Genomic DNA, 17,651 nt, shown 5'->3' with positions numbered 1-17,651 from the left:
CCAGCCGCCCTCTGGTGCTTCTACCGGATTGCCCGTGCGATCGGTGAGCAGAAGGTGCCGGAAGTTGGTCATAGAAAAAACCAAGGGCTAGATGGTCCCTGGCAGCTTCTATGACTTTGATCTCAGGCTTTCCAGCTTGGAGGAGAGATGTGGGGTCTTATAGACTCCATGAAGAGGACCTGTCGCACGCTATTCCTATTACAAGGGATGTTTAGATTCCATATAATAGGAATAAAAGTGATCGAAACCTTTTATTTTTTATTTTTTTTTATTTCAAAGGAAAAGTGTAAAAATAAAATGAACAATTAAAATATATATATAAAGTGCGTGTGTGCGTGCGTGCGTGTGTGCGTGCGTGCGTGTGTGTGTGCGTGTGTGTGCGTGTGTGTGTGCGTGTGTGCGTGCGTGTGTGTGCGTGCGTGTGTGTGCGTGCGTGTGTGTGCGTGCGTGTGTGTGCGTGCGTGTGTGTGCGTGCGTGCGTGTGTGCGTGCGTGCGTGTGTGCGTGTGTGTGTGTGTGTGTGTGTGTGTGTGTGTGGCACACACTGACAGTGAAGGAGTTAACCACTAACTAGATGCTTAGGAAGGGGTTAAGTGTGTCCTAGGGAGTGATTCTAACTGTTAGAGAGGAGGGGCTGTGTGTGACACATCACTGATCCAGAGCTCCCGATCACAGGGAGCTACTATCAGTGACAGTGTCACAAATTCACAGGGACGTACCTGTACGCCTATTTGCCCAGCCGTGCCATTTTGCTGACGTAAATGTACATGCGGCGGTCAGCAAGCGGTTAAAAAAGGTGCCTACAATACTTGAAACATGCTATGTGAAATTTAAAATTATAGTGAATTTCTTTATTGTCCATTAACCACTTGCCGACTGCCGCACGACGATATACGTCGGCAGAATGGCACGGGCAGGCATATGGGCGTATATATAAGTCCCTGCCTGCCCGCGGGTGGGGGGCCCGATCGGGCCCCCCCCCGGTGCCTGCGGCGGTCGGCATTCCTTCGAGAGCGATCCGGGATGAGGGGGCGGCCATTCATTCATGGCCACCCCCTCGCGATCGCTCTCGACGAATGGAAATCCTCCGTGACATCACTTCCTCTCCTGTAATGTAAACACAGGAGAGGAAGTGATGTATTCTCTCCTCCGTGTCGGTATTTTTCGTTCCGGCACCGAGGAGAGAGGTTCGGTGAGTTGCACCAACACACCACACATACAGTAGAACATGCCAGGCACACTCACCCCCCCCCCTTTACCCCCCGATCACCCCCCCAATTACCCCTGCCCCCCAGTCACAGTGACACCAATTGCTTTTTTTTTTTTTTTTGCATTGGTGTCATTTGTGACTGTAATAATTGTTAGGGCAGTTAGGGTTAGCCCCCTTTAGTTCTAATGTACCCCCCTAACCCCCCCAATAAAGGTTTAACCCCGTGATCACCCCCCGTCGCCAGTGTCACTAAGGCTGGGTTCACATTGCAGCGGTTTGAGAACGGATGTGATTCGCACCGCACTGCAGTGCAAATCCCATCCGATCTCTGTGCGATTCGAGTTCAGCCATACAGATAGTATGGCTGAATTCGTGTCGCACCCGCCGCAAACTCGCACGGGACCCTTTTTTTGGTCCGCAGCAGAATCGGATCGCATGGGTGTTCACACCATGCGATCCGAGTTTGCAGATCGCACTGCGATATGCGAACTGATCTGGGGGTGTCATTATTTCACTGACACTCCCAGCAGTTCGCATAGGGCAGTGTGAACTGCCGCCGGGAGGCATGCGATGCGGGAACCCGCCGCGGATTCGTGGCGTTCCCGCATCGCTCCAGTGTGAACCCAGCCTAATAAGCGATCATTTTTCTGATCGCTGTATTAGTGTCACAGGTGACGCTAGTTAGGCAGGTAGGTATTTAGGTTCGCCGCAACTTTTTATAGCGCCAGGGACCCCCATATACTACCGCATAAAGCCCCCTGATTGCCCCCTAGTTAACCCTTTCACCAGTGATCACCATATAACTGTTACAGGTGACGCTGGTTGGTTAGTTTTTTTTATAGTTTCAGGGCACCCGCCATTTATTACCTAATAAAGGTTTAACCCCCTGATCACCCGGCGGGTGTCATTTGTGACTGTAATAACTGTTAGGGCAGTTAGGGTTAGCCTCCTTTAGTTCTAAGGTACCCCTCTAACCCCCCCAATAAAGGTTTAACCCCGTGATCACCCCCCGTCGCCAGTGTCACTAAGGCTGGGTTCACATTGCAGCGGTTTATGAGAACGGATGTGATTCGCACCGCACTGCAGTGCAAATCACATCCGATCTCTGTGCGATTCGAGTTCAGCCATACAGATAGTATGGCTGAATTCGTGTCGCACCCGCCGCAAATTCGCACGGGACCCTTTTTTTGGTCCGCAGCAGAATCGGATCGCATGGGTGTTCACACCATGCGATCCGAGTTTGCAGATCGCACTGCGATATGCGAACTGATCTGGGGGTGTCATTAACATTTCACTGACACTCCCAGCAGTTCGCATAGGGCAGTGTGAACTGCCGCCGGGAGGCATGTGATGCGGGAACCCGCCGCGCATTCGTGGCGTTCCCACATCGCTCCAGTGTGAACCCAGCCTAATAAGCGATCGTTTTTCTGATCACTGTATTAGTGTCACAGGTGACGCTAGTTAGGCAGGTAGGTATTTAGGTTCGCCGCAGCTTTTTATAGCGCCAGGGACCCCCATATACTACCGCATAAAGCCCCCTGATTGCCCCTAGTTAACCCTTTCACCAGTGATCACCATATAACTGTTACAGGTGACGCTGGTTGGTTAGTTATTTTTTTTATAGTTTCAGGGCACCCGCCATTTATTACCTAGTCTCACTAGTGTACCCCTAAATTTAGGGGTGTCTACTTTCCAAAATGGGGTCATTTGGGGGGGGTTTGTGCCATCTTGGCATTTTATGGCCTTCAAAACTGTAACGCCCTTAGAAAGCCTGAAGGCGGTGCTTGGTTTTCGGGGCCCCGTACGCGGCTAGGCTCCCAAAAAGTCCCACATATGTGGTATCCCCGTACTCAGGAGAAGCAGCAGAATTTATTTTGGGGTGTCATTTCACATATGCCCATGGCATGCGTGAGCAATATATCATTTAGTGACAACTTTGTGAAAAAAAAAAAAAAAAAAAAAAAGTTTGTAATTTTCCCGCAACTTGTGGCAAAATATAAAATATTCCATGGACTCAACATGCCTCTCAGCAAATAGCTTGGGGTGTCTACTTTCTAAAATGGGGTCATTTGTGGGGGTTTTGTGCCATCTTGGCATTTTATGGCCTTCAAAACTGTAATAGGTAGTGAGGAGTGAAGTCAAATATTTACGCCCTTAGAAAACCTGAAGGCGGTTCTTGGTTTTCGGGGCCCCGTACGTGGCTAGGCTCCCAAAAAGTCCCACATATGTGGTATCCCCGTACTCAGGAGAAGCAGCAGAATTTATTTTGGGGTGTCATTTCACATATGCCCATAGCATGTGTGAGCAATATATCATTTAGTGACAACTTTGTGAAAAAAAAAAAAAAAAATTATTTTTCTGTCATTATTCAATCGCTTGAGGCAAAAAAATAAAATATTCGATGGGCTCAACATGCCACTTATCAATTTCCTTAGGGGGTCTACTTTCCAAAATGGGGTCATTTGGGGGGGTTTTGTACTGCCCTGCCATTTTAGCACCTCAAGAACTGAGATAGGCAGTCGTAAACTAAAAGCTGCGTAAATTCCAGAAAACGTACCTTAGTTTGTAGATGTGACAACTTTTGCGCAAACCAATAAATATACAGTTATTGACTTTTTTTTTACCAAAGACATGTGGCTGAATACATTTTGGCCTATATGTATGACTAAAATTGAATTTATTGGATTTTTCTAATAACAAAAAGTAGAAAATATCATTTTTTTTCAAAATTTGCGGTCTTTTTCCATTTATATCGCAAAAAATAAAAATCGCAGAGGCAATCAAATACCATCAAAAGAAAGCTCTATTTGTGGGAAGAAAAGGACGCAAATTTTGTTTGGGTACAACATTGCATGACCGCGCAATTACCAGTTAAAGCAGCGCAGTGCCAAATTGTAAAAAGACCTCTGGTCATTTACCAGCAAAATGGTCCGGTCTGAAAGTGGTTAAGGGACATACATAATTACATAGTTAGTCAAGTTGAAAAAAAGACACAAAAAAAAGACACAAGTCCATCCAGTTCAACCACAAAAAAAAATGATACAATCCCATATACCCAATTCTATACCCACAGTTGGGAAAAAAACCCCAGCAGAGCATGATCCAATTTGCTAAAGCAGGGGAAAAATTCCTTCCTGATCCCCCGAGAGGCAATCGGAATTTGCCCGGATCAATTTTACCAATAAATGTTAGTACCCAGTTATATGGGATGTCCATTTAGGAAATAATCCAGGCCTTTCTTAACCACTTGCTTACTGGGCACTTAAACCCCCCTCAGTCCCAGACCAATTTTCAGCTTTCAGCGCTGATGCACTTTGAGTGACAATTGCGCGGCCATACAACACTGTACCCAAATGAATTTTTTTATCATTTTTTTCCCACAAATAGAGCTTTCTTTTGGTGGTATTTAGTTACAGCTCGGAGTTTTATTTTTTGCTAAACAAACAAAAAAAGATGCAAAAAAAAAAAAAAAAAAATCATGTTTTAATAGTTTGTTATAAAATTTTGCAAACGGGTCATTTTTCTCCTTCATTGAAGTGCGCTGATTAGGCGGCACTGATAGGCTGCATTGGTGGGCACTGATAGGCTGCATTGGTGGGCACTGATAGGCTGCATTGGTGGGCACTGATAGGCTGCATTGGTGGGCACTGATGGGCTGCATTGGTGGGCACTGATGGGCTGCATTGGTGGGCACTGATAGGCTGCACTGGTGGGCACTGATAGGCATAGTTAAGGCGGCACTAATAGGCACAGATAAGGCGGCACCGATGGGCACAGATAAGGCGGCACTGATGGGCAAAGATGGGCACAGATAAGATGGCACGGATGGGTGGCACGGATGGGTGGCACGGATGGGTGGCACGGATGGGCACTGATAGGTACCACAGATAGATGGGACTGATGGGCACTGATAGGTGGCACTGATAGGTGGCTCTGATAGGTGGCACTGCTGGGCACTGATGGGCGGCACTGCTGGGCACTGATGGGCGGCACTGCTGGGCACTGATGGGCGGCACTGGGGTGCAGCACCTGAGGCAGATTTTGGGTGGCACTGTGGGTGGCACTGCTGGGTGGCACTGCTGGGTGGCACTGTGGGCACTGCTGGGTGGCACTGTGGGCACTGCTGGGTGGCACTGTGGGCACTATGGGCACTGCTGGGTGGCACTGACAGGGGGGCACTTACTTTATTTCAGGATGGCACTGCGGGTGGCAGGTGGGCACTGGCAGGGGGCAGGTGTCCTTTTAAATTGCTGGCCGTGATCGGGACTGATGTCCCGAACACGGCCGCCGGCGATCGGCTTTTTTTTTTTCTCCTCGCGCTGTCAGCGCGAGGAGGAATACTAGCCGATTACCGGCTCCGTTTTATCACATGATCAGCTGTCATTGGCTGACAGCTGATCACGTGATAAGGGGTCGGGATCGACCCCTTACACGGATCGGTGATCAGGCGAGTCTCACGGACTCGCCGATCACAGAGCGCGCCGCGCGCGCCCCTCAGGGGGCGCGCAGGCCGCTCGTAACCGGGACTACGTCAATAGACGTAGTCCCGAAAATGTGGGTCCGCGCTATTGCCGTCATTTTGCAATAGCGCGGATCCCAAGTGGTTAAAGCAATCTACTGAGCTGGCCAGAACCACCTCTGCAGGGAGTGTATTCCGCATTTTCACAGCTCTTACTGTGAAGAAACCTTTCTGCATTTGGAGATGAAATCTCTTTTCCTCTAGACGTAAAGAGTGCCCCCTTGTCCTCTTTGTTGACTGTAAAGTGAATAAATCAACACCAAGTTCACTATATGGACCCCTTATATATTTGTACATGTTGATCATATCCCCCCAATCTCCTCTTATCAAGAGAGAATAAATTCAGTTCCTCTAATCTTTCCTCATAGCTGAGCTCCTACATGCCTCTTATCAGTTTGGTTGCCCTTCTCTGCACTTTCTCCATTTCCCCAATATCCTTTTTGAGAACTGGTGCCCAAAACTGAACTGCATATGCCAGATGAGGTCTTATTGATTTGAACAGGGGCAAAATGATATCCCTCTCTGGAATCCATACCTCTCGTAATACAAGAAAGGACTTTGCTCGCTTTGGAAACCGCAGCTTGGCATTGCATGCTATTATTGAGCTTATGATCTACCAAAACCCCCAGATCCTTCTCCACTATGGATCCCCCCAGTTGTACTCCCCCTAGTATGTATGATGCATGCATATTCTTGGCCTCCAAGTGTATAACTTTACATTTATCAATATTAAAACTCATCTGCCACATAGTCACTCAATTAGAGCATTGAGGTCGGCTTGTAAATTGGAGACATCCTGTAAGGACGTTATTCCATACAATGGTGTCATCTGCAAAGACAGAAATGTTACTTTTGATCCCAGACCCAATATCATTTATAAAGATGTTAAAAAGTAAGGGTCCCAGCACTAAACCTTGGGGTACAACACTGATAACCTTAGACCATTCAGAGTAAGAATCATTAACCACTACTCTCTGAATTCTGTCTTTTAGCCAGTTTCTATCCATGTACAAACTGATATTTTCAAACTGGTAGACTTTTACCTTACACACATGAGCCATGTGTGGGGGAACTGTATCGAACACTTTCAAAATCCAAGTATACCACGCCCACCGCCACCCCTCTGTCCAAGGTTTTACTTACCTCCTCATAAAAAGAAATCAGGTTTGTCTGACAACTTCTGTCTTTCATGAATCAATGCTGTCTGTTGCTTAAAATATTTTGTTCCTGTTTTTTTATTAAATCTCTCCAGTATCTTCCCGACTATAAAAGTTAAACTAACAGGTCTATAGTTACTTGGTAAAGACTTTGTTCCCTCTTTAAATATAGGCACCACATTGGCCCTGCGCCAATCCAGTTGTACTATTCCTGTCATTAAGGAGTCCCTAAAAAATTAGATACAATTGCGTTGAAATTGCAGAGTTCAATTCTTTTAGAATCCGTGGGTGGATGCCATCAGGTCCAGGTGCTTTATCCACCTTTATTCTGTCCAAATATTTCTGGACCATATCATTTTTGAGCCATTGTGGATTTGGGGCTGTCGCTACCACCCCCATTATGGACATAAGCTCCCCCATGCTCCTTTTTATACACAGAGCTGAAGAAAGTATTTGATAAATTAGCCTTCTCTTTGTCCCAAGTCACCCACTCTAGATTATTTTATAAAGGACCTACATGCTCAGACTTTTTACTATTAATATATTTGAAGAATTTTTGGGGGTTTGTCCTACTATCTTTTGCAATCTGTCTTTCGTTTTGAATTTTTGCATCCTTAATTTCCTTTTTACACATTCTGTTATATTCTTTGTAACATTTAAATTACACCAGTGTTCCTTCATTTTAATATTTTTCAAAAGCTCTTTTCTTATAGTTTTATAGCTTTTTTTTATCTTTGGCCATGAGCCACATAGGTTTTATTTTTAGCTTTTGAAACTTATTGCCCTTGGGGATATACTTTGCAGTGAGTTCACAAACAGTCTTTTTGAAGTATTCCCATTTGTGTTCTGTGCCCATTGATGCCAATATTCTCTCCCAGTCTAAGTCCTGGAGAGCAGCCCTCCTCCTTGGAAAATTTGCTCTCTTGAAATTAAGTGTTTTTATCTTTCCTGTATGTGACATCAAATGAAATCATGTTATGGTCCCTGATACCCAGGTGTTCCTTTTATCTGAACATTAGTAATACGCTCTGCATGGTTTGAGATTACCAGGTCCAACAGAGCATCATTCCTAGTTGGGGCCTCAAACTGGACCATAAAATTGTCCTGTAATAGGTTTATAAATTTTTGCCCTTTAACTGTCCCAGCAGTGCCATTAGTCCAGTAAATTTCTGAGTAGTTAAAATCCCCCATTAATATCATTGTCCCAGCCCTTGAAACTCTTTCTCTGTGCTAGAAGCTGAGTCTCCATCTCCTCATTAACATTGGGTGGTCTATAACGAACTCCATTGATTAACTTTGAACTACGCACATCTGTATGCAGTTCCACCCATAATGCTTCAGGCTCATCACACTCTCCATCCACCAGGTCCTCTTTGACACTCGCTTTGAGATCACGTCTCACATACAGACAGACCCCTCCCCCTTCCCATTTATTCTGTCTTTCTGAAAGAGTGCATAGCCAGGAATATTAATAGCCCAGTCATGTGAGGAACGAAGCCAAGTTTCAGCAATACCGATTACATCATAGCTCTCCTCGCGCTAATCACAGGGAGTGAGACATTGCCCCGATGCGTGGCTGCAGAGATCGGGCAATGTATCACTGCCTGTGATTAGCGCAGCACTGCACCGACTTCCTGGCGGGCTCAGCACGTGGACCATGCGAACACGCCTGAGCTTATCCCTACTCCTGATGCACCAGAGCTTCCAATTCACCTATTTTGCTTGGCAGACTTCTGGCATTGGTGAACAAACACTTTAACGCATTAATATATTTTGACCGGTCACATACTATCCTCTTGGGTGTTCCGTGATTGCAACTAGGACTTGCTACTATACATACCTTGGGTTTATGTGCTTTGGTTGCCCTACCACTAGTGCCCCTAATATTACCCTCTGGAATATGTTCCACACTGACTATCTCTATCTCTGGACCCTGTCCCCCCATCTCCTAGTTTAACCACTTCCCACCCGGCCAATGCACATATACGGCCGGGTGGGAGCCGTCTACTTCTGATAGGACATTCAGTAACGTCCTTCAGAAGGAGCGGGATCGCGCGCGTGCCCGCGCAGCGCCGCGATCCCGATGTGCTCGTGTCACCCGGACACGGCACATCTCAGATCGGCAGGAGGGCTCTGTGATTGGCCCTCCTGATCACATGACGGCCATGTCCAATCACGGCCGTCATGTGATGTAAACAAACAGCCGGTTGCTAGGCAATCGCCTCCTCCTCTCCTCACACAGAAGTCATCGCTGAGGAGAGGAGAGCAGATCGCTGCAGCCGGCTGATGATCAGTGAGTATGAGCTGTTTTTTACAGCTTTTTACTAACTGATCGCCAGTCTAGTGTAAACACACAACACACCACACAGTATAAACACAATGTCCCCAAAACACACATGTCCCCAAAACATACATGTCCCCAAATAATAAAAACACATGTCCCTAATAATAAAAACATGTCCCCCACATATGTCCCACTAAAATCACATGTCCCAATGATTATCTGCACACACATGTACGTGATCACCTGCACACATCTGTACATGATCATTTGCGTACATATGTCCGTGATCACACAAACCAATTATTATACACTTGCCGGAATTTTTTTTTACCAAAAACATGTAGCAGAATACATTTTGGCTTAAATTTATGACAAAATTAGATTTTATTGGATTTCTTTTAAAATAGAAAAAAGAAAATATTGTTTTTTTTCCCAAATTTCCGCTTTTTTTGCGCTTATATCGCAAAAAATAAAAAACTGAGTCGTGAATAAATAACCCCAAAATAAAGCTCTATTTGTGCGAACAAAATGATAAAAATTCATTTTGGGTACAGTGTAGCATGACCGCGCAATTGTTATTGAAAGCGCTAGAGCAGGCATGTCCAAAGTCCGGCCCGCGGGCCAATCGCGGCCCGCGGCCCGGTTTTGAACGGCCCGCCTCGTAATCTAAACATATATATCTTTTGTGGCCCCCGGCGATCTCCCAGCGCCGGGGCCACAAAAGATATATAGTCTGGTTGCATTGGAGATAGGAGGCTGTACGAGCTCCGTGCACACAGGTGTATTTCCTGTTTACACGGCAGCCTCTGTAATAGGAAGTCCCATCTCCGCTATTGGACGTCTGTTCTGTCCATCAAAGGAGGCGGGACTTTCTCTTAAAGAAGCCGCTGTGTAAACAGGAGATTCTCCTGTTCTTTGGCGCTCGTTCAGCCCCCTCCATGTCCCCTCCAAGGCTGCACTGATGGCAATGGTAAGTACATTCCTGGCTAATGGTGGCTGCATTCCTGGCTAATAGTGAGTGAAATCTTGGCAATGGTGGCTGCATTCCTGGCAATAGTATGTGAAATCCTGGCTAATGGTGGCTGCATTCCTGGCTAATAGTGAGTGAAATCCTGGCTAATGGTGGCTGCATTCCTGGCTAATGGTGGCTGCATTCCTGGCTAATGGTGGCTGCATTCCTGGCTAATGGTGGCTGCATTCCTGGCTAATATTGGCTGCATTCCTGGCAATGGTGGGTGCATTCCTGGCAATAGTAAGTGAAATCCTGGCTAATGATGGCTGCATTCCTGGCTAATGGTGGCTGCATTCCTGGCAATAGTATGTGAAATTCTGGCTAATGGTGGCTGCATTCCTGGTTAATGGTGAGTGAAATCCTGGCTAATGGTGGCTGCATTCCTGGCTAATGGTGAGTGAAATCCTGGCAATGGTGGCTGCATTCCTGGCTAATGGTGAGTGAAATCCTGGCTAATGGTGAGTACATTCCTGGCTAATGGTGGCTGCATTCCTGGCTAATGGTGAGTGAAATCCTGGCTAATGGTGGCTGCATTCCTGGCTAATGGTGAGTGAAATCCTGGCTAATGGTGGCTGCATTCCTGGCTAATGGTGAGTGAAATCCTGGCTAATGGTGGCTGCATTCCTGGCTAATGGTGGCTGCATTCCTGGCAATAGTATGTGAAATCCTGGCTAATGGTGGCTGCATTCCTGGCTAATGGTGAGTGAAATCCTGGCAATGGTGGCTGCATTCCTGGCTAATAGTGAGTGAAATCCTGGCAATGGTGGCTGCATTCCTGGCTAATGGTGGCTGCATTCCTGGTAATGGTGGCTGCATTCCTGGTAATGGTGGCTGCATTCCTGGCAATGGTGGGGGCTGCATTCCCAGCAATGGTGGGCGCGCAGATGGGCACTGACCCTTATTTTGCTTTACAGTTTTTTATTTAAAATTTTAAGGTTTTTTCCTGAAACTTCTCTCTTATTCGCCAATAAATACGGTATATCCAAATAACACGCCCGAGCTCATCTCTTTAACACACACAGCCACAAAGGCAAGAGAATTCTTGTTGGGCCGTGTATTAGTGTTCGAACTAACACACTTAGACCGAATTTTAATGGTTCAAAGAATGTCAGAAAAATGGTCGGCCCTCGTGCATGTTCACTTCATCAAATCTGGCCCTCTTTGAAAAAAGTTTGGACACCCCTGCGCTAGAGCGATGAAAGCTGAAAATTGGGCTGGGAGGGAAGGGGGCGAAAGTGCCCTGTATTGAAGTGGAAAAAACCCCTCTAACTTTTTGGCCATTTTTATTCCCAGCTGATCTGCAGCCTCCTCATTTAGGTGCAGTCCATACCTTCAATAGTACCGGTTATCGACTGAGAAGTTGTCCCAGTCCTCCAGGAACCCAAACCCCTCCTTACTACACCAGATCTTCAGCCACTTGTTTACTTCCCTAATCTCCCGCTGCCTTTCTGGTGTGGCTCGATGTACCGGTAGTATTCCTGAGAATACTACCTTGGAGGTCCTTTTCCTCAGTTTAGCTCCCAAATCCCTAAGATCGTTCTTTAGGATACTCCATCTGCCTCCGACTTTGTCATTGGTGCCAACGTGCACCATGACGGCTGGGTCTTCCCCAGCCCCTCCCAGTAATCTGTTCACCAGATCCACGATGTGCTGAACCTGAGCGCCTGGTACAACATACAGTTCGGCGCTTCAGGTCTTTGTTACAGATTTCCCTCTCTGTCCTAAGAATTGAGTCCCCTACCACCAGAATCTCTTTCCTTTCCCTTCGCCCCCCATCCCCCCCCCTCACTCTCACTGGAGGAGTTCTTTCCCCGGCAGCTAGGAGAGTCCCTCACCTTCAGCAGTGTTGGTCCCTGACTGGTTTCACCAATGTCACTTAATGGAGCATACTTATTGGGATGCTCCAGCCTTGGATCAGCCTCCCTGGCACTTCCCCCTCTACCCTTCCTGACTGTCATCCATCTACTATTTTATAGTGCCTGAAACTCTTTTTCTCCACCCACCTCTGTGATGGCCCCTGCCTGCACCTGCCATGTACATTACTGGCTTTCCTTTAGTGTGGAGGTTCTTCTCAGTGCTGGGAGTTGCTTCCCCAGGTTCAGAACCTGGGCTTCCAGGGAAACAATGTGCTTACATTTTGCACAGCAGTATTTGCCCTCGATCAGATAATCAAGGAACGCATACATGCCGCAAGATGTACACCGAGTCACCTCTCCACACCCGCCGGGCATTGTACCTATTAATTTAATGAGGATTAGAGATTATACCCAGTCCAAATTACCTAACAACTAGCTTCCTGACACTAATACTCAACAAGACAATACACAGGTACTCGCAGACCAGCGTGCACCCACAATACACAAGTACGAACGATCCACACACACACTACTCAGACAACACTCAGGTACTCGCACTACACAGGTACCCCCTGTTGTTATAACCTCCTGTTTTCAACTCCTGGTTTTAACTCACCACTTAGACCAGTTCCACTTGGACAGAGTTCCAGCAGGCTCACAATGAGTTCGACAAAAGGTTATATAGGCCTCAAGCATCTGTGACCAATTAACCACTCCCCTTAATTAATAGGCTGAAGGAAGCAAAGAAAAAAAAACTGTTTAAAAGGTGTCAGAAAAAAGGTGTTAAAAAGCAACAAGGAAAAGCCCCAAAAAGAACCTAAAAACGCAAACCAGCAGTCAAAAGCAAGACTTGTTCACTTTCCACTCAAAGTCCCCCCACTGTTTAGCTTCCAACAAGCAGTTTGACCAATGTCTTACACTTTTTGGGTTGTACTGCTACCTACAAATGGATTGGACACTGATAAACAGGACTGTAGGCCTGCCCAGGATAATCCTTCCCATTACCAGCATACTTCAGTTTTTTTTTTTTTTTTGTTAATGTCCCAAAAGGATGTACTTTTCTTCAGTCCAAGTGTGAGACTGTCCAGAGCTGTGGCACAACTCCAGGTGTGACCCTGTTGTCTTAAAATTCGGTAATGGCACGTACACACGAGCGGATTTTCCGTCTGAAAAATCTTGGATGGTTTTTCCGAAGGAATTTCGCTCAAGCTTGGCTTGCATACACACGGTCGCACAAAAGTTCACTGAACTTGACCGTCAAGAATGCGGTGACGTACAACGCTACGACGAGCCGAGAAAATTAAGTTCAATGCTTTCGACCAAACAAAGGGGGCATCTAGCCCATCTTGGATATCAAAAGCTCTGTATGTCTTTGTCTTTATTTTTATTTGAGCTTAGAAAGTTTGCACGGAATCCACCAAGTCTGTCATCACATTCTTTCACCAAGATGGCTTTCTGGTTTCTTACATTTATGCTGTGGAGCCTCATAAGGGGGTGTTGGCCCTAGTAATTGCCCTAATGTGTTTTTGTGGCAGCCTATAGTGGGATACTTTTCCCTACCTTCTGTTGAGGGAAAAGTGGCACAGACAATGTTGTACAACGTGTCTTTAAATGTCCAGATGTTCGTAGTTTGGATAAAACCTGAACCTTCAGAAACCAGTGCTGGAATTGACTCATAGTTCTGGACACAGCTTAAGCTAAGGTTTTCAGACTTTCTAGTTATATCCTGGACTGGAGTCTGAATCTATATCAACTCTGTTTTTGCGTTAGAGTCTTGGGTCTGATAGGCGTCTCATTCGAGGCAGTTTCCTCTGTCTAGTTTAACTCCAGACCTCTAAAATGCAACATTTAGTTTCGGGATAATTCAGTCAAGTCCCTGGACAGATTGATTTGTTTGGCACCCAGGACCAATTTGTTCTTGCCCTGATGGTGGAATCGGGGAAGCCCTTTCTTCCCATGTGGAAGATCTTCATGACAAATTGGAAGTTTATCGGGCTGGGAAAGAGGTAATGGGCACCCTATCTGTGCAGAGAACTTGTCAGAGGAATCTCGCCTCCAAAACAACATCCATGATCTTCAGGCAATTTGGTTGTGTATAGCATTGGACCAGACAACGCCACATCGCCACATGAACCATAAGGGAGTAGCTGTCTCCCTGTGGCAAGTGAGGTAGATCAGACCCTGTACAGGGCAGAACTTCACACTTTCTCAATGACCACCATTTACATCATAGGTATAGACAATTGGCAGGCAAACATCCTCAGTGCCTAGACCTGAGGGAGTGGCCCCTACACTCAGATGTTCCAGTACCTGTTTCAGGACCAAAAACAAACTGGATAGGTTTATAAGTACAGGCATCCTCTAGTAGAAGCATTAGATGCTTTTGGTAACTTTGTGGGATCACTGCGCCCTGATCTTTGTATTGGACTGGCCAAGGTGGATGTAATATACCAACTGATAAGACTGTTGGTAGACACTTTGTGGCCTGTCAGATTGTTGGGATTTTCTGGGATCCTTCATGGTCACTGGCTTTATTGGCATGACTGTTGAAAGGGTTCAAAAGTTCATATTAATGTAAAATAGTCCAAACCACAAATGATGATCCAGGTGCTCTGATGCATAGTGATGAACACGGACAAAACGGTGTTGTAGTGCTCAGCGGGTGCTATCCCCACGTATAACCACGGCTTTTGCCGGACTAAGTTTATCTCCGATTAAAGAGATCAAACCTGCTTTTATAAAGAGAGCCACTGCACGTATCCCTGGATTGGCAGACTATGATGTGACCCCATCAGTAAATCACAGCTCTGGTGTCGCCACAAGATATATCCGATGTTTAGAACAACATGGGCAGATAAAAGCCTCCAGCATAGATATCGCAAGAGGGCAGAACTTTATTATAAAAAGTATTGCACAAACATCTAAAAGTGGGAATGAAAACTTCCACAGACATGGCCGAGGTCCTATGTAAATTTTCTTTACCACTTTTTGATGTATTTTAGATGTAAGTGCAATACTTTTTATAAAAAAGTTATTTGCTGGTTTACTACACTGTGAAGCTTCTGTTCTCTGCCCTCATCGTCAATGATGGATCATCATCTGTGGATTTGGACTGTTATGTTTATATGTTTGGACTTTTTTTCACACGTTGGTGTAAATTTCTGATGATCATAATATATAGGTTTAAGGAGTATTATTATTTTTTATGATACTTCGGTCATGTGAATTTATATATAAATTTTCACTAGGTGTTATTTATATTTACTTTAGCGTTACACATACTAATTTTTTACATTTATGAATTTGAGTAGTTTGTTATGAAATGTAACTAATAAAAGGAAATTTACAGTTTTTTGTGTTGGTTTAAGAAAAGGAAATACCATTTCGGTACTCGGCATAAAACTCTTGTTTCTCAAAGTCCATCGAGGCACCTAGGTCCCACACCCTTTTATGATCATGCTCACCAGGAATGCTGGTGGGAGGGGTGGTTATCCCAGTGTGGTTTACTGTTTTTTTTTTTTTCGTTTGGCTAATCATTTGAAAAAATATTAAAGTGGTTGTAAAGCCACTTGCTATGTCCTTTATTACAAAAAAAGCTGATATCCTTTTATCAGAGCGTGTCTACATGCTCACGTGACTCCTTGGGTCTCTCCTCTCCCCGTCTGACAGATACAGCGGGAGGGACCAATAACTCCTGCTGGTGTCAGCTAGGAGGAGGAGAGAGCAGAGGAGTCACGTGAGCACCAGGAGACGCTCTAAAATAAAATGGATATTGGCTTTTTTAAAATAAAGGACATAGTGGAGCACCTGTTATCTATCTAACAGGGGATTGTAGAGACCTAACTCTATTTTTTACCAGCAGGATCGGAGGATCATGGAGTGGACATGAATGGAGCTGACAGGAAGGAAGCAGGGGGGGGGGGTCTCAGGGGGGGGGGGGAGAGGAGACACAGTGGATGATGGAGGCATGTAAACTGACCACTGTGTCGGGGCTTAGCAGCCACGATAAACCGTGTTCAGTTTACAGGGATGAAGGGCAGAAACTGGCAGGATCAGACAGTTTTTTTTTTTTTTTTTTTTTTTTCTTTTTTTTAGGTGATACAGGGGGCAAAATGACACAGCACAAGCACTGTGTTGCATAACATGCTTTAAAGGAACAGATTCCCTGTTTTTTTTTGTTTTTGTTTTTTTGGGGGTTACAGACACTTACCACTGGAAAGTGCACATTAATTGTTTCATTTTAGACTTTTATGTTGTGTTCTTGCAAAATAATATCAAATGTGAAAGGGTAGCTTGATTTCTGGATGCTATTTTGCGTATAATAAATGTTAACCCATTTCCCTTCTTTATTGCATACCTTAATTGGACTGCTTAATGTAATCTTCTATTAGTGGCTCTATGAGAATTGGAAAAGATTTCATCCTTTTTACGAAGAAGGGCGATACAATGACATGTTTGTTTATGTCGCGTACATTTCATGAAGAAGAAGGAATTGATGAGGTTTGTAAACAAAATTGACTTTAACGTTCAAGTCAAAGTAACAGATGATTGTTTCTTCATTTATACTAAAACAGAGAATTATAAATAGTTATTTTGTGGACAAAAGCATGGGAAAGTGCAATTCAGGCAATGATTAGTTTATAGGTAAATTCAAACACACCAATTTCATACAGGGTTTGTCTATAATGCAATGCCAAAAGTAATTTTTGATAAATTTGACATGAAGCTTTCATGGAAGGTAGCCTATGCAAGTTTTAATCATATGCTCTGTTTGACTTCACTAAGTTTGAGGCAGCTTTTTTTTTCTTTTCTTTTTTTAAGAGCAGTTTTCTAATTGTATATAATTCTCAGAAAAATTTGATTTAATTTTATTACCTTGTAATCTGTTTAACCACTACCCCTTCACCCCTATACACCTTCCTGCGCAGGCCAATTTTCAGATTTCAGTGCTGTCACACTTTGACAATTACTCAGTCATGCAACACCGTACCCATCTGAAATTTGCACCCTATTTTTCACACAAACAGAGCTTTCTTTTGATGGTATTTAATCACTAGTGGGGTTTTAATTTTTCTGCTATAAATAAAAGATCGAAGGCATTTTTTCACAAAATCTTTCTCTTTGTTTCTGTCATAAAATATTGCAAATTCGTAATTTTTCTTTATAAAATATGGACAAAATTAATGAATGATTATGGTGCTGAGGAGTGTTAATATGGGGGTTGTATGCAGGAGAGTGGTGGGTAACAAATTTTATACATATCTTTTGCCTTTCGTTAACCTTTTGCCGACCGCCAGCAGTATATTTACTGCTGGTGGGTGGCAGCCTACGCATGCAACGTGCCTGTAGGTTGTGATGTACTTCCTGGTTTAGAGGCTTGCATGCTCGTGCACCCTGCTCACCTGTGCTGTGATTGGACACTGCATGAGTTTCAGGTTACAGCCAATCATTTTGGCTGTGTACCTGCTGAATGGCTGTGGCCAATCACAGTGCAGAGACCTGTGTTTTGGCAAACCCTAAACACAGATAGGACTGGATGCCTTCCTGCATTCAGTTTAGATCTGAAAGCAAGGAGAGACCTCCGCAAGATGATCTGTAAGTAAAAGCAATACAC

At 44.9% G+C, this 17,651-nt stretch overlaps 1 protein-coding gene across 3 annotated transcripts in view; it reads left to right on the top strand.

Annotated features, from left to right (window-relative positions):
• MORC2 (MORC family CW-type zinc finger 2) overlaps nucleotides 1-17,651 on the top strand; it is a 152,218-nt gene that overhangs the window by 57,291 nt on the left and 77,276 nt on the right. For all 3 annotated transcript variants that reach the window (XM_077461181.1, XM_077461182.1, XM_077461180.1), the window contains exon 7: nucleotides 16,429-16,537. In XM_077461181.1, the coding sequence (XP_077317307.1) occupies nucleotides 16,429-16,537 (109 nt within the window). The remainder of the gene's footprint in view (nucleotides 1-16,428; nucleotides 16,538-17,651) is intronic.

This window comes from Lithobates pipiens, unplaced genomic scaffold, assembly GCF_037356315.1.
Source record: "Lithobates pipiens isolate NorthernLeopardFrog02 unplaced genomic scaffold, aLitPip1_a1.2 Scaffold_3, whole genome shotgun sequence".
NCBI lineage: Eukaryota > Metazoa > Chordata > Amphibia > Anura > Ranidae > Lithobates > Lithobates pipiens.
The sequence above is the reverse complement of the archived record's forward strand: the minus strand, read 5'-3'. Positions and strand labels throughout refer to the sequence as shown.